Source organism: Sceloporus undulatus, chromosome 4, assembly GCF_019175285.1.
Source record: "Sceloporus undulatus isolate JIND9_A2432 ecotype Alabama chromosome 4, SceUnd_v1.1, whole genome shotgun sequence".
Taxonomy (NCBI): Eukaryota; Metazoa; Chordata; class Lepidosauria; order Squamata; family Phrynosomatidae; genus Sceloporus; species Sceloporus undulatus.
The window spans coordinates 91,660,751-91,687,901 of record NC_056525.1 but is presented as its reverse complement, the minus strand read 5'-3'; the positions used below and the strand labels follow the sequence as shown (position 1 = coordinate 91,687,901).

Below are 27,151 nucleotides of genomic sequence, written 5' to 3'. Positions count from 1 at the left end.
ATATTCTTATGTTTTCATTTCTCTCCCCCAATTATGACTGTAAACTGTCTTTAATCGTGGAAAAGCATCTAATAAATAATTTATTTAAAAGTTCATGTTTATATTTCATATAAATTTAAAATATCTGCCAATCAAGTATGGAGAAGCATGACTCTCTGACATATCTCTTGAAATTAGCTACATTTTCATACATCAATATCATAATGGTATTCTCATTTTAATATACAACTACTTAACATTTTGCATCAATACAATCAGATGTTCACATTCCATTCTTTCTAGGCAGGCTTTCCTGCTCACATTCTTAAGACAGGCAGAGGTGACTGTTGCAAGGACATGATCTGTTGTTTCTGCTGTTTTGTAATTCTTAAACATTGTGCAATAACCTGCCAAAACAAGAAAATATCAGTAATAATAATACTAATAAGCTCTTTCAACTCAGTGTTGTCATTAAATTAAAACAGCCACAATTGTTCAAGTCATTATGAAACTACATTAAGGTAACCTGTGAAGATATAACCTGAAAAGAAAAATCTTTTCAAGTATCTTGACGCAAAAAATCATTTCTTTGGTATTAACTGATGGATTACCTTCAAAAACGAGTATGAAAAAACCTTTTATATAGTTCTTATACCCCCAAATAAGAATGAAAATCTTGTGTCTTTGCTCCTTCTCCATTAACCTCTTGAGCCACATCCTGATTGTCATCATTCCAGAGAGAATGGGGAAGGGGCATTAATCTGAACATATTTGAAGGAATAAGTAACTACCTTCAGATGTTATAGCAGGTTATAGAGTTCCAGACAAGTCATCAGTTTAGATCAGTGGTCCCCAAACTGTGCTCTTTAAGAGATTTTGGACTCCCAGAATCCCAGACTATTGGCCAACATGGCTGAAGCTTCTGAGAGCTGAAGTCCAAAATCTCTTAAAGGACACAACTGGGGGACCAAGGGTTTAGATGATCATAAAGATAATCAAAACAAAAACAAAGAGGTAGGGGAAATTGCAAACTGCTCATAGTGCTAGTGTACAATATGGAATGGACCAGGACAAGTTTCATGAAGCAAATCAAGCAATGAATGATTCTTGGGTCCTTTCTCCGCTCAGCTATTTTAATGAAACTGCATTTTCTCTGTGTCTACTTGATACTATAGAGATCATGTTCAGAATACATAACAACTTTCTTTGTTTAACTATAATGTGGATTTCCTCCTGTTTTCAACATTTTGCATAATTCTCATAAACTGGCAAAACTAAGACATGACAGATTTCTTGGCAATTCAGCACCTTATAACCCAAAAATTAAAAGCAGATCTAGTAAATTTATAGTTATTATTGGCAATTATAAATATAATTGGCAGAATAAACAATACTTTTAAATGCAATATACCAAAACATGATAATTTTATGAGCAAATCATAAAAAATATTTTATGCCAATTTTTGTCCATAAAGTAACAAACTGACTTTTGATGTTCTTAAAAGGAACACATATTTTTAAAATTTTCTCCCCCAGATTTGCAGAAATTGTACACCTCTAGTTTAAAAAATTTAAGAAAACAGCTAATGGTGCAACTGAATTGTGGGATTTACTTCTGTATAAGCATGCACTGGATTGTGCTGCATACCACTTTTGACCATTGTACAATGTATGGAGAACAATTAATATTTAAATTATTCAACATAAGCTAATGTGGGAGGCGGATGAAATACACCATGATTTTAACAGAAAAAAAGAAAGTAGTGTGAAAAATCACTGTGAAGGCAGGAGCTGGGCAAGCCTGGTTGATGACAGCCAGTCACTGCTCAGGGAATGTTATGAAATGTGGGAGGGGGTCTGTAGGGAAGAAATGATACAAAACTGAAGCTTGTATCTAACAGAAAGCAGATAGGGAAAAGATGGCACATTGTGGAGAAATAGGAGAAAGAGGGCATAGAGATAAGGAAAAGCAATAACAGAGATAAGACAGTCAGCTGGGGGGAAGAAATGAATAGAGTTTTGGGGAACTGCAAATGCTGAAATAGTTCAGGGATTAATGCATTTTTAAAATGTGTCTTAATACATTTATGCTAGTTTAATCTTTTTTTACACCTGTGTCTAGCTCTTCCTGTTATGTTTTGATAGTGTGATCATGCTTACCATAGTGAACCCATTGAACAATACAGCCCCTGGTCCACATAGGGATCACCTTGAGGCCCAAGTAGCAGATCCAGGAGAGGGGGAGGCTGGGGGCAGAAAGTGAATGACAAGAATCCAAGGGCTGGAATTGTGGGATGAACCTGGAGAAGGGATCTGTCACAATCGTAGACAAATAGAATAGGAGGACATGGGAAGGAGAAAGTCTTTTATACATAAAGAATACATAGGGAATAGAGTCTACCTTCCTTGAATTCTGAGGCAGAATTACACCATCATCCCAGATCCTGGCTGTAGAGTAAAATGCACTGCTTTCTTTCTTTAATCTGGGAAGAAATTAATTTTATTAAGTTTGTTTTAAAGACAAGGTAACATTTAAAAATTTAAAAATATACTTGTAAGTAGAAGTCAGAGACATAGCCATTTTACTCTGAAATATCAGTATGCAAAGGTTTTTTGTAGTAACTTTGAGACTAATTGCAAAATAAGACGTAGCGTAAGCATTTGGAGACTTGCATGTGAGGAAGTAGAACCAGCCCATAAAAGTTTATGCTACAACTTCTTTTGCAGAGTTAGTCTCAAATATACTTGTAGATATTCTGTGTGCTAAGAGTCACCCTCTCAGGCCCAGAAAACCTGTGAAAAGGCACACAAAAACAAAGAGAAGAGTGAGACAATACACACATTGTCTTGTGACAAAAAAAATGGAGTTAATTTATGTAAATACCTCAATTTTGAATTTAAACAGAAAACACATATTCTATTTACAAAAGAGAATATGAGAAGCACAAAAGCCAAAAAAAATCCACTAATTTAGTAGTGGTATCCAAACAGAAATGTCACAAATATTAATGCAGTCATAATAATGAAGAATTGAGGGTTGGGTGTTTGTTTTTTTAACATTTACATACTTTTCCTTTAGAAATGTTAGATCTACTCCTGTTTCTGAGCAGTCATCATCCAAAGTGAGCGAAAATGTAGGAAAATGTCTTGAATCCACAAGGGCAATTCTTGCATTCGGCCAGAGGAACAGGAAGTTTGGATCAAATGATCTTCCACACTGAACACAAAAAATACAAAGCAAAGGAATTCAGAAATTAAAAAAATCACCTTTAAGCCAACTGAACAAATTATTTGTAAAAAGACAGTAAAAGGCTTTTGAAATATTGTGGGACACATTCTCCATTTAAGTAAAAACACAGATTTCTTGTTTTAGTACAGCCTGATTCTTTGCAGCTGCAGCAGCTAGAATACCACAAGTAACAAACAGCCTGAGCCTTTATCATCATCACAGTACCACAGGTCCAAAACACACTGCAGAAATAACTCACTCTGAGACTGTTTTAACTGCCTTACCTGAATGCTAAGGAACTGTAGTTCTGTAATACATTTAGCCTTTTTTGTCAGAGAGCTCTGATGTCACAATAAAATACAGATCTCAAGCACTAAGCCAGGGCAGATAAAGCGGTCTCAAACTAGATTATTTCTGTAGTGTGTTTTGGACCATATTCTAAAGTATGGATCTAATTTACATGTCAACCAAACCCCACAATTTACACGTCAACTAAAAATATTATTGGAAATATAATATTTTGCTACATCTTTATGCAGTTATCTCCTGCAACCAATGAGAATGGCCCATTAGGTAATCTGTAACACATTAGAAAATGTATATAAATTGTTTCCAGTATATAGAATCCAATTAAGAATTATATCTCCAGAATCAGAGGTCTGTTGCAATTTGCCATGTGTACCATTGTGATTTGCATAAGCACTTTTAACTGTTTTATTTACTAGATTTGTACCCAAACTTTCTCCCTTTAAAAGAAAGTCAAGATAGCTTAGATATTCTTAGCACTGTCAAATCCTATTGATAGTTCCAATTAAAGCATACTGAATCAAAAGAATTTACTTAAGTGCTGAATCATCATTCAACAACTGATTCAATGGGTCTGCTCTTACTGGAATTATCAATGAGGTTCATGTCTTAGAAAGAGATATATTCTAGGGTTTCCAAGATAGACATCCCAAAATAATTTTAATACATCAGTTTTTCTAACACAAATTAAAGTGCAGCATAGATACAAACTATATGCCATGATAATCATCTAATGTTGTAGGAAGTGCAAGTGTTAATACAATAACCATATCAACAACATAACATAACGTATGTCTGAATTCTAGGTAATGTAACTTTACCTAGTTACTGTACATTAAGTTTACGTTAATGCAATGAAACTTTATTTAAGTCAAATGCAAACAGTGGTTCAATTTCTATTCCAATGCATGACACAGATTGCTCATTAGCTAAGAAAGGTGTCAAAGAGCAGTATAATGGTGTAATTGTAAGTAGGGATGGATTGGAGAGAGGCAAGTTGGTTATCTGCAGCTACAACCTAATGGGTGTCCATGCTGAACAATCTTACCATAGCATAACATTCATTTCCATAGCAGCCACCAATGACAAGGGTTATCTTGGGAACGGCAGCACAGGCAACTGCAGACATCATGGAAGCCTGTGCTTTTAATCTGTTAGTATGGTCCTCTGCCTAAGTTAAAATGGAAAGTGTTGCCAATTATTCATTTTTAGATGCAGAAGTTATCTCAATTTTCTTAATGGCCTCAAAATATTATGCTTTAAAAATGAAACTTTTTTGCCAACACAAGAAGAAAAATGGACAGATATGTGTGGGATGCTGTTTTTCAGAGACCTTCCCATAAGAAGGGAAGTGTAGAGGCAAAACCAAAAGTGTGTAAGGTGAGCTGGGAGATTAGACCAAGAAGGATGGGACATCAATATGCATTGATTTATGGACAAATCATAGTAAAGCCCACAAAGCCTTAGGGCAGAGTAATTGTTAATTTTAGAACTGTGTTTTGGGATGATGACAGTTCTGTTTGCAAACATTTTCCTGCTAACACCTATTGTTGCTGAAATAAAGTTCTTGCTATTTGGATCCAGAAGACTGGTTTACTGAACTCTGGGAGAGGGGCAGTTCTTGACAATATATCTGGTAGAGACCTTTAACTCCTTCCTAGACCTCTCATCCACCTCTTTCTGTACCAAGAAGTTATCTTCATTTTGAACCACTGGCAAGTCTTTCTCCAACACTGCACCTCCCATATCCTAGAATCATAGAGTTGGAAGAGACCGCACGGGCCATCCAGTCCAACACCCCGCCATGCAGGAAATCACAATCAAAACATCCCCGACAGATGGCCATCCAGCCTCTGTTTGAAGACCTCCAAGGAGGGAGACTCCACTACACTTCGAGGGAGTTTGTTCCACTGTCGAACAGCCCTTACTGTCAGGAAGTTCCTCCTAATGTTGAGGTGGAATCTCTTTTCCTGCAGCTTGCATCCATTGCTCCGGGTCCTAGTCTCTGGAGCAGCAGAAAACAAGCTTGCTCCCTCCTCAATATGACATCCCTTCAAATATTTAAACAGGGCTATCATATCACCTCTTAACCTTCTCTTCTCCAGGCTAAACATCCCCAGCTCCCTGAGTAATTCCTCATAGGGCATGGTTTCCAGACCTTTCACCATTTTAGTCGCCCTCCTTTGGACACGCTCAAGTGTATGCAACTCTACTACAAGTCTACTATAATATTACGTAGAGTACAAAAATGAAATACATACACACAACTTATGATAGATTCTGTTAGATCAGTGATTCCCAAAGGGGGCAATGGAAACCTCCAGGGGTGATGGTGGTGAGAGAAAAGCAGGTAGCAGGGATGCCTTCATTCAAAGTACTGGAACCCAAGAAAGTCAAGGGGAACCAGCAGCCTTAGGACCATGGTGGGGAAGAGAGTTGCATGAACCTTCTTTTCAGGGTCCCTTAAAACCACCATGCAGCCTTGCTGTTTGCTTCATGTGGTGGTGTCTCTCACTCTTTGCCTATCCAAGCAAGCTCACCCCCTTGGCCGTGTCTTTTGCTAGTAGTGGCAGTGGCAGTTGGGAAACTCTCATGAGGCTTGGACACATGGCATCACTTCTGTGGGTTGAAGCAGTGCCATTTTGGGACAGACTGAATGACTACAGCAAGGAGTTAGAACATATCGTAGTGGGGGAGAAACAACAGCAAAAAGAAGCTGTCAAATTTGGGATCCTGCTTAAGCTTTGTGAGCTTTGCTGGGACATGGCTGGCTGCTTTCTTTCACTGGACCAACTGAGAAAAGAAGTAGCAGACGTGTGTGTGTCTGGGGGGGGGGGGGGGACACTTGAAGCTATGTGGGGAAGAAATATCTCTGAGGGACAGGAGGGGAAGGAGTATCTGGGGTCTATTTTTGAAAAGTGCCTTGGAATGGCTCCTGTAGTTAAAATCTCTCCCTTTTCCAGTCAACACCAGTCTCCAGTCCACAGCATATGGCCTCTGTAAATCCCTTACCCACACACCAGCTGTGCTCCTCTTCACCCTGATGAAGAAGGATTGAGGTTGCAACTGAGCACCTTGGGAGCAGCCCACTAAGCTGGCTGAGCAGCAACCAAGAGGCCTCTTGCTTGCACTGGCCTCTCCTGCAAGACTTGTAGGAGAGAGAGACTTTTCAGTCATTGTTTAGCCAGCTGCTCCCAGAATGACCAGATGGAAAAGGAGCAGCAACCGAGGTTGGTTGTTTTGAATTTGCAGTAGAACAGTAGACTTAACATCAAGAAATACACATGGGCAGGGGTGTTAGGATTGTCACCCAAGAGAAAAGGGGTCAGTAGCCTGAAAAAGTTTGGGGATCACTGTATTAGATTCTGACATGATCCCTGCCTGATTGGGTAGTAACAGGAGTCAACCCATACATGGTTCTCTCCTTCATCAGACAGATCATGTGGCTTTCTCTCTTCCTTTGCTGTATTTCCTCCATCCACCACTCCCAGGTATTTAAGATCTATTTACTTATAAAACAGGTAAAACTTTTAACGAAGAAACTGATTGTGATCTAAAATTAATAAAATTAGTTTCCACCACCAGCTTCCTGCCTCTCACCTCCTGGGCCTTCCTGGCCAGTCAGTCAACTAGCTCACTTGCTTCCACAACCTGTGCCAAACATCTTTTAGGGTTTACTCTGCCCAAGTGCTTCATCTTTAATTGGGGTAGAAATCAATTTAGTTGGGAGTTGATAATCTGAACTAAAATTGCATTTTCACATCTCCCTAGGCTTCATGCAAGAAATGTGCACCCCATCTTCACCACTGGCATGTCTGCAAAGATTAGGGGGCATTTGTGAGAAACAAAGTGTGCAAAAAGTATTATTGAAAAATATGTGAAATCAGACCTTATTCAATAAGATAAAGTTCCATATTAGGTAAATTGTGCAAATAAATGCATAAATTAAGAAAATGTGTTTAAAATGTGCAAATTTCTATGCAGAAAGAAAACACCAAGACTTGCAAACTCTGATGAAATAAGCCTGGGAAGAACACGCACCTAGTATTTCTAGAAACTCAATCAAACTGAGATAGATTTTTTTCATATCCTCAATCTGTAACAATTATCTCACACTCCAATGGAGGAGGACAAGCAAATTTCACAGTGATTTGCCTACCACTGCTTGTCTTCTCACTAAAGGAACCTGGATCATGTCCAGAAAAACCAAGGGTTTCCCAGAACACCATTAAAAAGACTGTTACCCTAAACCATTCCTTGTATGGCGCTCACTGGCCCCTTATCAGCTATACTGTATGGAGTTCTGAAACAGTTTATGATTTTGCCTATGTGTACTCCTAAGCCAAGCCCCTTTAAACAGCAGCTTTAGAGGCACTGTAATGCACTCTATATTCGCTAACTTACCTGTTTTGGACTGCTTGGCTCTGCTGCGTACGGAGTTGTATTCATAATAAACAAGATTGGAATGTTTCTTTGGTTACAAAGCTGCACGAAGTGGGATCCTTTTAGAGAAGCATCATGAGTCAGCTCACCATTGTTAGCCACTATTCCAACTAGCTGTCTAACAAAAACATAAAACTCTGTAGTTTAAGAGCAACAGAAATGCTGGAATCAAAATAGTAAGTTCTCTATGCATTTAATATTATGACTTTATAGTATCATCTTTAAAAGGCACTCATACAATCACCTCACCATTCTTTCATTTTAATGTACTCTTGAGGTGCTTATAAATGTTTACATTAAATAAACTACTTCTACCATATGTAGCATAAAGAAAGACAGTCAGAGCAGTGCACTCCTGCAAAATCACTTGCCCAAATCCCTCAAGAGGTCTTTTGGAAAAGGAGGATTACATTGTGCATGGCAAGGAGAAATGAAGGCGGGGGGGGGGGGGGGCAGAAATATCAGCACCTTTAAGACTTACTGGTTTTTATTTTGCAATACCACAATTTTCACATGTGATATTGAGTGTTATTCAGATAATAAAACATATTTATACAGTTGTGGGTGTGGGATAGAATGTAATAGGATCCAGAACTTCAAAAATTGTACATGACATGTCAAGTGTTAATGTTATGCGCAATTTTTACAATTCTGGCCCCTTTTACATTTTATCTCATTCTCATAACTGTATAAATATGCTTTATGCCTGAACAACACTCAATACTGCATCTAAAAAACGTGGTACTGCAAATAAAAACCACTTAGTTTTACACAAGGGGAAGCCACTTTTGCTCATTCAAGGAGCTCCCCAATTTCCTTCAGTTTCTAGCTAGTCCTAACATCCATACCATTTCAAAAAATGTCAATCCCCAGAAGCAGTTTTACTGGAAATGCAGGGAAGAGAAAGGAAAGCCCTTCTGTATGACTAGAAATCTATTTCTGTCAATGGTCCCTTCTGTCTATTAAGTTTTTTTTGAAAATTATTTAATTCAGATTTACAGAATTAAGCAAAACTGCTACTTTGATAATCAAAATAGACTGAAACATTGAAAGCAGAGGGGGGAATCCATATATCATGAAAAATTAGGAAATCTACTTCACATGCATTTTTGCTAATCTGGAATAAAATGGCACCTCATGACTGGGAAGTGCTTGAAAAGACTGTATTTTCACCATGAGGGTTGGAAACTGAGGTTAACATCTGCTGAGTAACAGGAGGATAATGATGGGGGAGAGGAGCAAAGGGTATTGTGTGTGAGAAGCAGCTTTGTACAAGGAAAAAGAGAGATAACAAGTGAGCAGAACTGAAGGAAATGGAAAATAAGATAGCAATGCCGCTACCTCTGAGTCAAATCTGCTGTATTCCAGGAAAAGAAGAAAAGGACAAAAACCTTCCAGAACAAGAATCTATGCTCTCTTCTCCAAAATCTACTCTAGTTTTTTCAAGAAGAGTCCTTTAGTCGATTGAATTCAATTTCAGACTGAATTACAGAAAAGCAGTATAGTATAATGGTTAGAATATTTGACTGGGACAGGAGAACCATATTCACCATTCAGATGAGCTTTGAGTTTGAGCCAATCACATTGTCTCACCCTGACCTGCCACATAAGTTAATTGTAAGGATAAAGTAGGGAGCATGTGAGTCATGAAAGCTGCACTGAGCTCACTGGAAAAAAGGTAAGACATGCATTTACCTGATAGATAAAATAGAAAGTTAAATAAAAATGTCTCCTTTCCTAAGTATTCTTGGTTGGAAAGATCAAAGTTGTTCTGGTCCCATGCCTCTTGGTGAGGTTTGTTGACTGCTGTTGTACAATCAGTGTTATCTTCTATGGAGCAAATTGCTCTTTGACAGAGCATTGTGCAAACTAGTGATGTTACAAACAAAATCAAATATACAAATACCAAAATCACACTGGAATGCCATCACACGTAATGTAGAGGGACAGACTTGGGCCTGGAAGACTTATTCCAACTCCTGATATGCTACCGAACTCACTGGTCACTGTCTGACAGCATTGGGGTCCCCAACGTGATGTCTATGGGCACCAAGCTGTCCAGACACTTTCTTTTGTATTTAATGAGTTAAGGCTTGTTTATAAATCTGTACAAGTAAAACAAATTAGCTGGATACTAAAGGATAAAGCCCCACCTTTGTACTAATAATCTTTAGCACTGTGTAGCTGACTCATGGTTACAAAAGCTCAACCTAGCTGGGCAAATCTATTTAATGTCTGAGAAAATAAATCCTAAATCAGGAACAAACATGTAACTTTGTTAATCTTTGTATACAATTTTTGCAAGCAAAATGTTTCTATCCATATTCTCAGTGGTACATCTTGTCTTTTTGCCATAACGGAAAAAGTATTTTAACTAGCACATTTTCATCTCAGAGGAAATCAAGGAGTTTGAGTCTGTAGCATGCTTTATTAATCCTAGCAAAATGATTCATTCTCTAACACTGCTTAGAGGCAAGCTTAACATTAAGGGAAAAGGTTAAGCCACCAGTGACTTCTCTTTCACATACAAAATGGACTTTAAATATTTATTTGAGCTTTTTAACATTTTGAGTGATTCAAGAAGTGGTGAAAGCAGCCTTATTATCAGCCTTAAAGAATGAAGTGTGCTGTTTAGCCATTCAACTAACCAAAGTCAGAACGTGGCAGTTCTTCAGGCTTTTCATGCTGCATCACAAGCACTAAGTAGGCTCTTAATCCTAGACTTGATTTAAGGAACTAACTACCAAAATGGGATTTTCTAGTCAACAAATCTGTACATACTAGGTTGCGCTTAACTTTTAAAGTACCATTATGCTAAAGAAGGCTAGATGATATTGAGTCCTCATGGGATGAACTAGGGTAGGGGAGAAATGGCTGGCTGCAGGAAGAAATATTCAGTGCACATAAGTTTTAAAAAGGAAACACTAATAAAGCAATCTGATGTATGTCTACTCTGAAGTAAATCCCACTGCATTCAGCAGGCTCACTTTCAGGTATATTTATACAGGACTGCTGCCTAAGTAGTTCAAAATGATTGTGCAGAGACACTGAATAATAAAAAAGGGATGTTGTTAGAGTATTCCTTAATAATGTGTACTGTCTAGCCTAGGGCAGCAATACTATTTGGATTGTAACCTTTATCAGCTGACAGCTGCATGTGCATACACTTACCGACATATGGAGAGAAAGAAAGAGAGTGTGTGTGAGAGAGAGACTCAGTGTGCTATAGCACAGCCTGCTATAGGGTTGTTGAAGAAGGGTGGGCTAGAGCCTCCCCCACTATTCTGACTGGCAACCCTACCTCTGCACTTCTCCCCTTCGCAAAAAACAAAACCACCATGACTGTTTTTGCCCCACCAATGGTAGTATAGAAACACAGATTCCAGTTCTAAGGGATTGGGGGCTCAATAGAGATGGGAACTTACTACAAGATACTCCTGACAGTAAAGTGATAGGTTATATTAAATGTAAAGTGCATATAACTCAGTAGATGAAATATAATATTCTGAGAAACAATCAAAATTCTGCATCAAGATTCTGACTTCAGAAATCCAGCCACTGCAGGAGGTATTTGCGTGGCCCAAACAATACTGAAGCCATAATGTTTGTAGTCTGGCCACATTTCTGTCATTACAACAAATCTGAATACATGGCTGTAATGTCAAATTGACCGAGTTAAAAGAAACCAATTACTATCTGATTGATTGAAAAGTCTCAGAGACACTTCACTCTTCATAAACAACCTGGTTCATTTGTTTCAGTTTTACTCTTACCCTTCTATGTAAGCAAATCCAGTTACTAATGTTGTTCCATAATTAGCTTTGAATTCCTGGAACCTGCTACCATCTATCATACGACTCAGAATCTATAAAACATTGTCAAGAGAAATAAAAACTCAATAAAAGGTGGCTTCCTTAAAAAGAGAGAGAGTGGGAGATGCATTTCTTTAATCTGAAATGATTGCCCAATATTAAAACATTATGAGTACACAGAATCTCTACTGTCAAAACTAGTGTCATACTACATATAAAAATGTAAAGCGAATAGGTTTTAATTGTTTATGTTCCACATAATCTTTACTATTGACTTTGTCACCTCAACTGGATATGCAGAATTAGTTTTAAAAAGCAGTTTGCTATAGAAATCTCTTAAACACATTAAATGCTAATACATTTATTACAGCATAATATCTATGGTGGATTAAGAGAGTCAGCATAGTGTAGTGGTTTGACTATGGAGACCAGGATTCGATTTCTTGCTCAGCTATGGAAACCCACAGTGTGACCTTGGGCAAGTCACACACTCTCAGCCCCAGAAAGTGTTTGCCTTATGGTCACCATAAGTCAGAAACAACTTGAAGACACACAATAACAAACAGAATCATAGGATCATTGGAAGAGAATACAAGGGCCATCCAATTCAACCCTCTGCCACATAGGAAGACACCATCAAAGGACCCCCAACAGATGGCCATCTAGCTTCTGTTTAAAAACTTCAAAAGGAGACTCCATCACTCTCCAAGGCAATTGACCAGCAGAAATGGTGGTTTAAATGCAATCCATAAGACTAATGCATGATCCACAATTGGTAGCATATGTAGGAATATTTATACTGTAACAAATTTGTGTCTGTTAAAACTTCTAACGGAGGGTCACCACTTTCTACATCTCATGAAACAGACTCTAGTCCACAAAATGTTTGCTACAAAACATTTGTTAATATTTAAATGCAGGAAGACTATGTCGTTTTCACCAACAGAACAGACCTGTATATATGGTCCAAGGAAACCAAGAGCCATAGGAGTTGCCACAATTATTTAAATAGGCATTTAATACCATAACTGGTTTCAATAGTTATTCTATAAGTGATTTCAACATTTATCAGTAAATAACTGATTTACTCAAGATTGCAAAGAAAGCTTTTTGTACCAATTTTATATGAAGAGTGTAGCTATAGTCCTGCGGAGCAAGTCCCAGAAGTTCATCAGCATTGTACAAAGGGCTGTCAAACTCTAGAGTCTCTTCTTCAGTAATATCATAATTTAGCGTGGAAATAATGTTTCTAATACATTCATATGCTTCTTTTTCTGAAGATGCAAAATGATCAACACAACCACTGATCCTGAAAGACAGATTTCACTAATGTATGATATGTAGTACAATAAACCACAACAAAGACTATTAGCAAACTATTACCAGTAATGGTAAAACAGGTGAGAAGGGAAAATTATACTGAGACATGTGTATGATAAAAAAAAACCAAATTTCTGTCTCAGGCTAGTTCATTTATTCCAGAAATGTCATATAGAAAAACCAATGTCTTAAGAGAGAGTTTCACTTTCTCCGTTTTAACTCCATTACTAACGTTAGGAGAAGGAGAACTGATGTGGGAATGAGAAAGGGCCATTTCTGTGGTCATACCTAAAATACGGAATTCTTTACCCTGAGGGGTTAAGATCGGCCCCCTCTTCACTGTATGACAAAGACTTTCCTGATCAAACACATATTTATTTTATGAGCTTTACTCACTTTTTAAAATCTCCTGGATCTATGTGTTAATACCATAATGTTGATTTTAGCTCTTTTCCCAGATTATGCAGTTCAGCATACTGTATGGCAAATTAAGTATGGCTTCTCTGAGAATTCAACAGTTTTACAGGCAAATCTTCAACAGGAATATGAATGCCACTAGAAACATATTTATTGGATGTGGCCTGTCTCCTTAAAAGGGAACTCATACCAGCACTCAACACAACAAGCCTGAAAATTCACATTTCAATATCATAAATAACTTAAGAAAAGTAGTTTTTAAAAACACAATTTAAAGAACATTAATTAAGAAAAATAAAGACTCCTCCAGGTAAAAAGCCCATTCTTCAGGAGCCAGTTAATTACAAAACGTTCAGCAATCAATCAGTTAAAAATGAGGTGTTTGGCTTCTGCTGGGAAGGTAAATGGCTGTGGACCAACACCCATTTACTTCTGGGCTGAAGTGTTCCAGAGCTTAACAGAGGTCACCGAGAAAGCCCCCTCTTGAGTCACTATCAAATATGCTTCTGAGGTAGAAAGATCTATCTCAGGTTTCCCAAAGATCTCAAAGCCAGGGTATGCTTGTATACCTTCGGACAGCTTGAACCTATAAGTGAAAATACAATTCCAGTAATAAGAAAAGGCAAGAAACTTATATTAGACCTACTTAGAATGCAATATGGCTCCTCCCAACTCCTCAGGATTAATATCTTCTCCTGTGGCAGCTTTAACTAAAGGGGGTCCAGCAAGGAAAAGGGTACCAATTTTATCGACCATAGCTGTCTCTTCTGCCATTGTAGGAACATAAGCACCTCCAGCAGTACAAGAGCCACACACAACTGCTATCTAGAAGGAGGAAGAAGAGAGGGAATAAAATGTAATATTTAGTTGTACATTTTAAAAACATACGATGGCAATAACATCAGGCAATGCTAGTGAAAAGCAGTTTTGTTACCCATCTTAGAGAAAAATAAAAAAAGTGTATCAACACTTATTTTAAGAAGCAGTATCAAAAATGTCAAGGGTAAATTTCAAATGTGTGTGTGTGTGTGTGTGTGTGTATATATAGTTAAGTAAAGTAAACATTTTTTTCCATTTCATTTTGAGTACTGTATTTATACCCTGCTCTTCTGCCACAAAGACTCTCAGAGGGGTTAGACAGTTCCCTACCCTCAGGCTTACAATTTCAAAAAAGACATGACACAAAAGGAGAAAGGAATGGCAGTGGGGAAGGGGATTTTATTTTATTTTTTTCTGAAAATGCAAAACCACAAAACGAACTAGTGTGCACATCTATCTTCTTTCCATATGTATGGGACAAAAACTATATTGCAATTTAAGTCATCCTGCATTGCATTTTGTGAGGTGGGCTAAGGCTCTTCCAGTGGCACCACCTGTTACAAAGAAGTTGCAGTATCATGCCAGTGTAATATGCTAGAAGACGAAAGGTAACATTCATCTGGATGTGAATTGCATTTAGGCTGTATATAGGCTGCGAAAAGAAGGAAGGGTACTTGATATAACCCATTCTCTTATCTGTTGCAGAAAATTCAATGAAAGCATGAATAAATGATTAAGACAAATACTTAATGATTAACTATAGTTCTATCAAACATACTGTTCTATGGCACAGCAGATTGCAGCAACAAAAAAATTTCAAAGTTTAAGATGCTACATAACCATTATGAAATACTGCTAAACAGTTATGCATTATTTTGCTTATTTACTGAATTCCACTAGTAAATAGATTTTAAAATGCACTATCCAATATGCTTTTATACCTGAGGAATTCTTAATGAAGACATCACAGCCTCATTGTAGAAAGCTCGGCCTCCATGGAACTGGTCAGGAAATATCTCTGCCTAACAATAAAGGAACAGGCAAGAACAGGAGTTTCAGCATTACAGTCAGTTCAAAACTCAGCTCTGTAACTATAAGCATGGGCTATAAATATAAATGGGCTATAAAAATATATACTCATCTGTACTTCATGTAACACCTAATCTGAGAAGCATTTTGTTTGAATGTTTTTCAAAGAATTTTGTTCTTTTCATCTAGTGTTTGAATAGCAATAACTAGTCATATCTAAAGATGACTATACACACTGGATACCTTGAAAGGTACCATAAACAACTACAGGTCAATAATTTCAGATATATCTATGTCAAAACTGAAAGAACATAATAGTTCACACCCTAGTGTTTTCCAAAGTCACATGTACCTTCTTTCAGCCTACTTCTAATTTCACATTTAAAACATGGATCCAAAATACATGCAGAAATAATCCAGTTAGAGAGTGCTTTAACTGTCCTGGTTCAATGCTAGGAATTCCTGGGAAGTGTAGTGTTTGTGAGACATTTAACCTTCTCTGTCAGAGAGCTCTGGTGCCATAATAAACTACATTTCCCACAATTCCATAGCTTTGAGCCATGGCAGTTAAAGCTATCTCAAACTGGATTATTTCTGCAGTGAGTTTGGAACTTGGTCGCCTTAGGCCTGAAGCAGACGGGCCAAAAGTGTCAGCTTCGGGCTGCGTTGCAGGGATGGCATTTAGACGACGCTTGTCCTGAATGCAGGTGGAAGTCATGTGGAGAGCACGTCAGCCTGGAAGAGATGGCACAAAAAGAAGTGGTAAAAAGCCACTCCTGCCAGTGGCCAGGTTGAGGACTGTGGTGGCGGCCTGAATTGGGCCCACGCCTGTGCAGTCACCATAGTCTCATGACGATCGGGGTGTCTGCATGATCCCTATCTGAGTATAGCATGTCTGAAAGTCACAGAAAAAGTCTTGTGAACAAAACTATGTATGAATTAAAGCCAATTTAATAGTACCTTAAATGTGTCACCCTTTACAGTACTTATCTTTCCAATTTACTGTTGATATGATCTAGTTCATACACTTGGGAGAGCAAGTACCACTAGGAATAAGTTTATATATTTTTAAACAGTATTAAAAGAGTTTTTTTGATCAAAAGACAGAATATAAATATTCAAAATAATATGAAATAAAATACTATGAAGCTGTTAGCAACTGACCGTTAATGCAATACTGTAATAATGAAGCTCAGCCAGTGGCAAGGCAGTTCATTCCAGTAAAGAGATGCTAAAGATCTTATACTGTAGTCAATTTTTACATAAAATAGACAAAGGCCCGGTACACATGGACCGAAAGCGCCATGTCGGCGCCAAAATCAGCATGGCAGAGTGCACGGCAACCACACACTCTGCAACCCTAATACGTATGGACAGAGCCATCTTTACTCATCAATGATGTCATGTGCACACCACGTCCAAACAGCACGGCATGTGCGTGACATTTCCGCACCACCCCAGGCAGCTTACAGTGGCCTGTTGGCATCGCCACAAGGAGCTCTGAAAAGGCAAAATATAAACCACACAGCCGTGGGGATGATCCTGAGGAGAAAGGAGGCACCTCTTTAGCGTTGGGGTGTCAGGGGGCATGAAGCCCCAAGGACATCCCTTTTCCAGGCCATGGGGAAGCAGCATTTTGCCACTTCTCCGTGGCCCCAAAAAAACGCCCGATTGGGGCCACAGGGCTGCCGGTGAAGCTGCCGTGAGCCCAATCCAGTGCGAAAAGGAACGGCTGCAGGCCCCTTCGGGGAGATCTTGTACTGCCCCAAAGTCTGATACATCACATAAAGTCTGGTGCATGCATCATTCATCATTCTTTATAATTGTGCTATCAGCTCGTCCTAGCTTGGCTTTGGTTTTAATATATTATTTTATACAGATATTTTTCAATCACACAAATATTTTATGAAACAGAGGTGAAAACCAACCATAACAGAAGCTAATGGAAAGCCCGCCCTATGTCATCTCAGTGTTGACAGCAAAGAATTATTTCTTTTCTGCCACCACTGCATTTGCCCAGTATCAACTAGCAGAGTTGTCAGGGGCCTTTTGCACTCTGCCCCACAAGAGTAGGGTTGCCATAAGTGAGGACCTCCAAACCGGGACAAATGTAGGACAAATGTAGGGCAACATTTTCAAATGTAGGACACATTTTTTTTAAAAATGGAGGACGCGCAAAAAAATTGAGGGTTTTTTTTAAAAATGTTAATATAAATGCATGTTTTTAGGCATGATCAAAATGGAGGACATTTTGGCATTATTCTTAGATAGATGGCAGAAATGTATTTGGCCTCAGGTTCAACTGTACTTCTCAGAAGTGTGTACTTGGTCAAGGGACTGTGGTTTTTCTTCACTGCGCATGAGTTTGTAAAAATCACAGCAAGTTACATTGGCCATGCCTCAGAGGCTTGTTGATATCAATATCACCATCACCATCATCATCATCATCACTATAATTGTCCAAGAAAGGCAGACTTGTTAGCATTCAAAGCACCATAAATACACAGAAAATGCACTTGCATATATTTAATAATAAAAAATAATGAAAAAATAAATAAAAAACAAGGCAGGGGTGTATATATTTAATAATAAAAATTAATGTAATAAAATAAAAAACAAGCAATAATAAAATTAATAAAATAAAATAAAAACAAGCAATAATAAAAAAAATAAAAAAAACAAAGCAATATAAAACTTAATAAAATAAAATAAAAACAAGCAATAATAAAATTAAAATAAAATAAAACAAGCATAATAAAATTAATGAAATAAAAACAAGCATAAATAAAAATTAATGAAATAAAATAAAAACAAGCAATAATAAAAATTAATAAAATAAAAACACCATAATAAAAAAATTAATAAAATAAAAAATCAAAAAGCAATAATAAAAATTATAAAATAAAAAATAAAAAGCAATAATAAAAATTAAAAAAATAAAATAAGTATTTTATATTTTTAAATATCATTTTAAAACCCCAAAATACCAAGGCAGACCTAATGGCCAGTGACTCAGCTCTCCTCCTCCTCCTCTTCCTCCTCCTCTGGCCCAATTCTGCCCTGGTCTTCAGGCACCCTTCCTCCGGCTCCTTCCTCCTCCTCCTTCTCCTCCTCCTTTAGATGGCAGGCGCGCACGCGGGGGGAACCAGGGCAGGCGCGCGCACGGGGAGGGAAGTGAGGCAGGCGCGCGCGGGGGGAGGGAAGTGAGGCAGGCGCGGGCGCGCGGGGGGGAGGGAAGTGAGGCAGGCGCGCGCGCAGGGAGGGAAGTGCGGAAGGCGCGCGCGCTGCCCCTGGCCCCTGCTGAGGCCTGGGCGGCGCGAAAGCCCTCCCAATGGGAGTGTGGGGGCGGCGGCGCTTCTGCCGCCCGCTGAGGAAGAGGAGGAAGGCGGAGCCGGAGGAGGAGGTGGGTTGGCGCCGCAGCAGCCGCATTAGCGGCAGCGGCAATGGCCGGAGCGGGCCCCCAAACCGGGAACAAGGCACGGGTGGGGGCCCAAACCGGACCTGGACCGGGAGGGGCCCCCCGAAACCGTGAATGGCACGGGGGCCGCCGGGTTATGGCAAGCCTACACAAGAGCAGCAGGCAGAGTACCCAGAGGTCCACTGTGAAGAATTTACACAACACTCTGCAGATAAAATCACTTGGATCTAGTCTGACATGGATGCTGTGGTTAATACAGGTCCAGTGGATTTAATTGTGGCTCCTGCTTGTCCTGTGTTATTTGATACATTTCAGTTTTTATAGCCTGAAGATGTGGACAGAATCCTTGGAGATGTGAGAGCCACCACACATGTACCATACCCATGCCACTCCTGGCTTATAGGAACAACCAGAAGGGGTTGCTGAATGGGCAAGGGGAGTGGTTCCATCCTGGCTAAAAGAGAATGTGATAAGGCCTTTACTGAAAAAAACTTTCCTGATGCACTAAATAAATACCAGCCAGACTCCAACGTCCCTTTTGAGGGGCAAGGTTCTATAGCATATGGTGGAGTCCCAGTATCAGAGCATCCAGGATGAAATGGCTTAACTAGATCAATTTTAATCTGGCTTCAAGACTGGTTACACCTTTGAGACACCGTTGATTGCCTTTTGATTGACCTAAGCAGGGAATCGGATTGGGGAGTATTGCTGTTGGTTCTGCAGGATCTCTCAGTAGCTTTCAGTACCATCAACCATTAGGGTCTACTGGCTGCCTGTCTGGAATGGGTTACAGTGGGTCCTCCACATTTCCTGGAGTAAGGGATGCAGGACCACTGTGAATGTGGAGGGGGGGCACATAAAAAACACTTCTTAAAAAAATATATGAGAGAACACCTGTCTCGGAATCTCCAAGTCTTGGCTTATAATTGATGTGGCAGAAACAGGTTTTAATGGGGTCGTGTTTTTTTTCTTTTTTACTATGTACTATGGTTTATATTGTTTTACCATCGTGTTATTAACCACTGCTTTTTAACTTTTATACAAGTAATTTTTTAACTGTACCCAGTTTTTTAATGCTTTTAAGCCTCCTTGGATTTTGTACAAGGAGAAAGGCAGAATATAAATTTTATAAATATATAAGATAATAATAATAATAATAATAGCAGAATAATAATGACCAAAATAAAAAAGTGGCTTCCAGTTATGGAATTCTGGGAGGAATTTGTGAGATAGGATAAGAAGACCTCTCCAGAGCACTTAGGGGTTTAGTTAGATGACAGACGATAGATGACAAGGATGCTAACATTAATTAAAAATACTGACAATGATGCAATACAAGAAATTAATAACACATTATATATAAATTTGATTATCAATAGACAGCAAACACACTCATGAGGAATAGAAGGAAAATATCTAAAGATTTAAATATTAATATTTAAAATTTAAATCTTAAAATAAGATTTAAAATTTCTTTGTTATAGAAGAAGGAACAATCTCTGCTTTAGATATCTTATTAATGTAGCAACATGCGATTGGAGAATGTCAAGGTTAAAATTAAAAAAAGAAAATCAGTGTTATTTAGAGAGACAAACTGTGTGAAAGTTGACATGGAGAAAAGATTTACAGGTACTTTTATTTGCTTTTGACAAATTCTGTATTTTAATTTTATTGAATTAAATTTAATTTTTAAAAAATAACATGAATTCAGCAGAATATATTTAAAGCAGTCTGAAATGTAGAATTCATTTCACAGGACATATTTCTTACCTGAAGTGGCAAGAAAGCTCCTCCACTATCCACAAGATAAACAGATGGAAGTCTATTTTTAATTGCTATTTCTTGAGCTCTTAGTTGTTTCTTTAATGAAACAGGATAAATGGTCCCACCTTTCACTGTTGCATCATTTGCTATAAAGACACACCAAATCCCACATATTTTGCCAATTCCTGCAATGAAGTTCAGGATGAATGTTGGAAAGATCTTCCAGTGAGAAAAACAACATTTCATAAATTATCCACAATTTATCCTGTTCATAAATTATCAACATGGAAATATTTTCTAACTGTCCTATCAGGTTTTTGCCGTACAAAACATGCCATATGGTGCAAAATCAATGCAAGAGATCAGCTGTGGGCGTGAGCATGCCACTCTACTTCTACTCTACAGCACATCACTCACACCATTAATTTAGCTAAGAAATATATCTCCCCCCCCCAAATTACTGCATACAGGAACAAAAATGACATGTTAAATATAAATGGAATTTTACAATCTTAAAGGAAGATTGCCATAAATTCATTTATGAGATTTAAGGTGAACCAGGAATGCTTTATGTGATATTTGACACCAAATCTGGCCTACAATGTTTGTCTTTCTGGGTTTCAAACAGGTGTACTTGAGATTTACTCTATTCAGTTTTTAATACTAAATCTTCTGGCTTTCTGTTTTAAACTGTTTTAACTTTGTGCTTTTAACAGAATTGTTTATCCAACTGTTTCCCCCCCTCCCCACTTTTGTATGATAAGATTTTTACCTTCACTTTGTTTTAATTCATTGTATTTGCACTGGCTGCCATGACAGGAGATAAGTAGGATATAAATTAAATAAATAAACTCCTGATGGTAGACTAAAACTGAGTTAACTCTATACAGCAAGTAGCGAGCATCTGTGGTATTAATGTTATCATTATTAATAATGAGGTTTATCTTTAATTCCCTCTTTTGTAAACATACCAGTGAGGCATCCTGCAGCAGGAACATCACCATAAGGCATATCTAGGCCTGCAAAAGGGGAGAGCTCAAGGAAAGGTTCATCATCAAGTAGCATCTTTAAGCGTTCACGAACAAGTAACTTCTTGTTCTTCTGAGTGTGACGAAATATTGCATTTTCCCCTCCTCCTTTACTGACTTTCTCAAGCAACTCTGAGTACCTGATATTAAAATGAAAGGCTCAAAAGAGCTCAAAATCCACATTTGTTGCCAAAGACATGAGGATCTTAAAAGCTAACTACACAGTGCCTTTATTAACTACCCTGTCACATCACTCTACACTACAGACTGCTGGGAAAACAGTGAGGTTAAGCTACTGCTACTAGCATACAGTAGGTGTGAGTTATTCATCCATCCGGTTTAGTTGACTGCATTATTAAAAACCAGGAGGAGAGGAAAAATAAAATATTAATCTAAACTGGAGATGTAAGGGTATATATGAGATACAAATATTTTTTCAAACTTTGGCGATAGAATTGTACAATGTATACTGTATATTACTTGTCTATAAATCTAAAAATTTATGCCCAAAAATTGAGCCCAAAATCCCAAGTCGACTCATTTACGGGTATGTTAATATGATACTGGCTCTTTCAGATTTCTCCATGCAGTTTATTTTTGTCTTGAGCCAAGCAGTCAGAGTCCTTGGTGACTGATTGATTGCTGTTTGTTTAATAGTCCCTCACCCGCCAGCCCACTTCACTGTCTTGGGAGTGAAGGCTGAAACACTGAAGCCTTGTACTGATTGCTGCTTTCCTCTTACCACTGGCATACACATGCTGAAAGACCCTCCAAGTTTTATACTTGACCTATCCATGGGTCATGTCAAAATCCATAATTTGGGCCCCAAAAGTTGCCCTCGACTTATACATGAGTTCAACTTATAGTTGAGTATATACGGTAAGCTTGATGCTGTAAAACATGAAAATACTGTATTTGTTTACTGGAACTAAGGTCAAAAACACAGTGCAGAAATTATCCAGTTTGAGACCGCTTTAACTAATCTGGCTCAGTACTAGGGAACCCTGGGAATTGTAATTTATTATAAAACCAAAGCTCTCTGACTGAGAAGGCTACATGTCTCACAAAACTACAGTTCCTAGAATTCCCTAGCATTGAGCCAGGGCAGTTAAAGCAGTCTCCAACTGGATTATTTCTGCAGTGTGTTTTGGACCTAAGACCAGAGGTTTGTTTCAGACTTAAAATAAAGCTGTTCCTTCAGTGCATTTATTTAATTAATAAAAGCAAAATAATCTTGGAATCAGTCTCAAACTTCTTAATCACTTTTATTTAATATTCCCTAAAAACTGTTGCAGTCATATAAAAACTGCACTAATAGGCCATTTAAAAATTATTACATTATAATTATTTGGATCTTGGTTTCCTCAAAAAACACTATGGAAATTATTAAACTGAAAAAAACTGTGTGAAGTCACGACTTCATCTTCAATAACTTTCTTGCCTCTTATGTTAACAGTTCTGCACAAAGCCCTTTGGGCCGTTGCCATATGGTTCTCCAGTACTAATCCATAAAATTAGTGAGTCACCACCCTACCTTTATCAGTGAGCTACAATTAGCTGAAAGAAGTGTCAGCCATTTTAGATAGGCATGAGTCATATAAATTATTATATTCAACATGAAATGTGGGATACATTTTAGGAAGTTCTTAAAAACATGCAAAATACATAGCACAGCTAAACTTTAAAAGAAAAAATAATCAAATCAGATGCCTTTAAGTTATCTAATATTGCACTAAATATCTTTCTCTCCAGTAGAAAATAAAGTTCAACTGTATACATAAGCTGATAAATCATTTCAAATCTTGGAGAGAGAATAAAGTTTAATGTCAATGGTATGGAAATTAAAATTCACAGACTGACTAAGCTTGAAGTCATCAAATCTCTCTTGAATAAATTGGGTTGATCTGGGTTAACTACTTTACAGAATCCTAAAATGCGTACACTACTCTCAAACTGCTGGATAAAAAAGTAAAAGACTAATGTTGTCATGATCTTAACAAGTATGTTACCTTTGAATGCAGACCTCACTGTTCTTTGAATTGCTTTCAAATACGTGTCTATAAAGGGAAGGGATGTCCCCATCTAATACTGGGATTTTTGTTTGCTGGTGTTTATTTTTTGTTTTGAAGCTCACAGAGGAAGTATGTATCAAGTTACTTGGAAGTATTTTGGCAGATTTCACTCTGCTCTTACACTTCAATAGGTTCCACATTTTCTGTCTTCTCATATGAAGTTCCTGGCACTTGCTCTTTGAAGTCCAGAATAATGGGGCACAGGATGTAGACAAGGGGCACTGCTGATATCTGGAGAGTGAGGTGAAAGCAGTATGGTTCCACATGATCCTGGAATGCGATAAACATATTTATTACTTATTTTTAAAATACATATTCCATGTAACCCCTACATTTATAAAGATAAACCAGTACATATAAAAAGTTCAAAAATCTATCACTGTGCTGCTCAAAATGGTGGTCCATGGACCAGTGTCAGTCCCATCAACTACATTAAGCCTGGAGTTTCTAAGAAAGGAAGAATTATAACCGCCTATATTGGGAGAAAGGCGGGATATAAAATAATAATAATAATAATAATAATAATAATAATAATAATAATAACCAATGGGCATAAATATGATGCCAGTCCCTGGCACATTGTGGGGGTAACTATAGGTCTCTCACATCAGAAAGCTTCAGATCTAACATAGCTTTGTAATGTATAAAGCTAGAACATTTAATCAGTCATTATAAATTGTGAATAAATTCTATCCAAAGTATTTGATAAAGCAAAATTTCCACTATCTTCAGCCTGTGGGCTAAACAGACCATGTAAGATCTGGGTCTCACTGTCTCCCACAACTATTGCAGAAAAACCTTACTATATACTCATGTACATGGTTTTCTTCATCTGTATCTGCACAGCAGTAATAAATCGGTTTGACGCAACTTTAACTGCCACGGCTCAATGCTATAGAATCTCAGAATTTGTAGTTTGTTGTGCCACCAGATATAATTATTTTCCGGCATCACATTTCATATGGGTTATTTTCCTCTACTAGCAAAGGTCAGTTTTCACAACCAGACATAGAAATTGAAAATACCATTAGTATCAGACCATCCAAACGTTAGTACATTTAATCCCATATGTCTGAGTCTGCAAGACCTGAGCAGGGCTGCTGATGTCAGATAGGGTGACTTTGGTCCAAACACACTGTAGAAATAATCCACTTTGAGAATGCTTTAACTGTCCTGCCTCAATGCTAGGGAATTCTGGGAACTGTAGATCTGTGACACATTTAGCCTTCTCTGTCAGAGAGCTTTCTCTGGTGCCACAATAAACTACAATTCCTAGGATTCCCTAGCACTGAGCCAGTGCAGTTAAAGCAGTCTCAAAGTGGATTATTTCTGCAGTGTGTTTTGGACCCTGGAGGTCTCTCCTTCATAGGTGTTGCCAGAAATTCAGTTGGTGGCAATTAAGAACAATAGTACAGGGGGATAGAGTCAATCAAGGAGGCCACAGCTGAGTTTGCAAGACTGAACAAACACTTGCCAAGAAAATCCCTGGATGGATTCTCCTTGAAGTCATACCACAGTGTGACCACTCATCCTCCTTTTCCAGGAAGTATGCCCTACATCATTTCAACCTTCTGTTCAGGATGAATTCCAAAACATCCTTCATTTCAACCATGACTAAAAAGCATGAATTTATATTTGTGCGAGTGTTTCCAGCCTTTCTTTTGACATTTGTTGTTAACTGCCCTCAAGTCGATCTCAACTCATGGTGACCCTATGGAGGAGACATCTCCAAGACCCTCTGTGCTCCACTGCTCTGCTTAATTCTTGCAACCCCATACTCATGACCTCCATCAGTCATGGCCTTCCTTTCTGCTTCCCTCCACCTTTCCTAGCATTATTTTTTTCCCCACTGAGTCATGCCTCCTCATGATGTGGCCAAAGTACGACAGCCTCAGTGTAGTCATCTTGGCTTCCACGGAGATTTCTGGTTTGATCTGCTCTGGGACTATTTGTTTGACTTCTTGGCTGTCCATGGGATCCTCAGCACTCTTCTCCAGCACATCTCAAATGAATGGATTTTCTTCTTATCTTCTTTCTTAACTGTCCAGCTCTCATATCCATGCATGGTGATGGAGAATACAGTGGCTTGGATGATTCTAACTTTAGTGTTCACTGTTCAGCTATAGTGCTCTTTTGATTTCTTGGCTGCAGTCTCCACTCTGATCAATGTTTGATCCAAGGTACAGGAACTCTTTTACTATTACTCATTCTTTGGTTAAATGTATCTAGGTCCTCTGTGGTTATTTTGTTTTTAAGGGAATACAGTGGCTTGAATGATTCTCACTTTTGTGCTCAGTTGTGTATCTTTGCATTTTAGAATCTTTCCTAGTTCTTTCATAGCCAGGCTGGCCAAGGTCAGTTCCCACTCTTACTATTCTGACCCCCAGCCTCAATATGGGTGAACTCTAGTTTGCTAGGGGCCATTGACTTTGGGCACTGAAATGTGAAAATGTCTTAATTATAGAAAACCACACCTTGAGAGCATCTAGTCTGACCTCAACTAAAAGGAACTTGGAATCTTGCTTTGAATTCTTATATAAAGTCCAAGGCACACTGCAGGAACAATCCAGTTTGAGACCACTTTAATTCCACTTGCTCAGTGCCACGGGATTCTGGGAACTGTAGTTTTGTGAAGCATTTAGACTTCTCTGCCAGATAGTTCTGGTGCCAAATAAACTACCATTCCCAGGATTCCCTTGCACTGAGCCAGGGAAATCAAAGCGGTCTCAAACTATATTGTCTTTGCCTTGGCGGTTAGGGCATCTAGTGGTCATCCAAAAACTGGCTGTGGGCAGGCCCCGGCTACGGACGACGCCTAGCCAGGCCTCACTTGGGCCCAGCCGCCATTTTGTGCCTCGAACCACCCTCACTTTGCCCCCCCCCCCCACAGCCTTAATGTCTCTCTTCCTTACACCGAAGCAAAACTCGGGCCTTTACCGTTTGCCACTCGGCCTGGCCTTTCCCAGAACTAGGGCCATTCCTTCCTCCAGCCCGGAAATCTCCTTCCTCTTCGGACCCTCCCTCTCTCCCCTGCCCCTCATCATAAACTTTGCCCACCCCGCCCCACAATGGAGGAAATGGCGGCTTTGGGCGCCATCTTCAGGAGGAGGCCTGGCAGTGCTTGCTGTCTGAGGGAAGAGCCTCGCTCTCACTCGCTTCCTCCCGCGGCCTGGGAGTGAGATATTGAATTCAGTGGCCTGCCAAACTGTGCTTTTTTAAAACGATTTTGGACTTCAGCTCCCAGAATTCCGGGCTATTGGCCAACATGGCTGAGGCTTCTGGGAGATGAAGTCCAAAAGCTCTTCATAAAGGGCACCGTTTGGAGACCACTGTTCTAAATGAGCACATTCTCCTCGCTCCTCTCCACTACAACATGAATACAAAGATGTTATTTTATAATAATAATAATAATAATAATAATAATAATATCAAAAAATTATACCTCGCCTCTCCTTGCGGATCGAGGCGGCTTACATACATAAAACATGTTACATATTATTTTTTTCTCTCTCGAC

At 38.6% G+C, this 27,151-nt stretch overlaps 1 protein-coding gene across 2 annotated transcripts; it reads right to left on the bottom strand.

Annotated features, from left to right (window-relative positions):
- Positions 1-196: 196 nt before the first annotated feature.
- Positions 197-26,596, bottom strand: LOC121928305 (methylcrotonoyl-CoA carboxylase beta chain, mitochondrial-like). Of its 2 annotated transcripts, XM_042462806.1 has the most exons (13): positions 26,549-26,592; positions 23,574-23,906; positions 21,508-21,704; positions 20,543-20,721; positions 15,267-15,347; positions 14,153-14,331; positions 12,886-13,078; positions 11,731-11,822; positions 7,919-8,075; positions 4,563-4,685; positions 3,048-3,196; positions 2,381-2,462; positions 197-386 (listed from the first exon to the last, which is right to left on the bottom strand). In XM_042462806.1, exons 2-13 carry the CDS (start codon positions 23,900-23,902, stop codon positions 297-299), a joined length of 1,851 nt encoding a protein of 616 aa, XP_042318740.1. In that variant the 5' UTR covers positions 23,903-23,906; positions 26,549-26,592; the 3' UTR covers positions 197-296. The 2 variants fall into 2 exon arrangements, with proteins under 2 accessions (XP_042318740.1, XP_042318741.1); XM_042462807.1 differs by lacking the exons at positions 11,731-11,822; positions 12,886-13,078 and having other exon boundaries at positions 26,549-26,596.
- Positions 26,597-27,151: the final 555 nt, after the last annotated feature.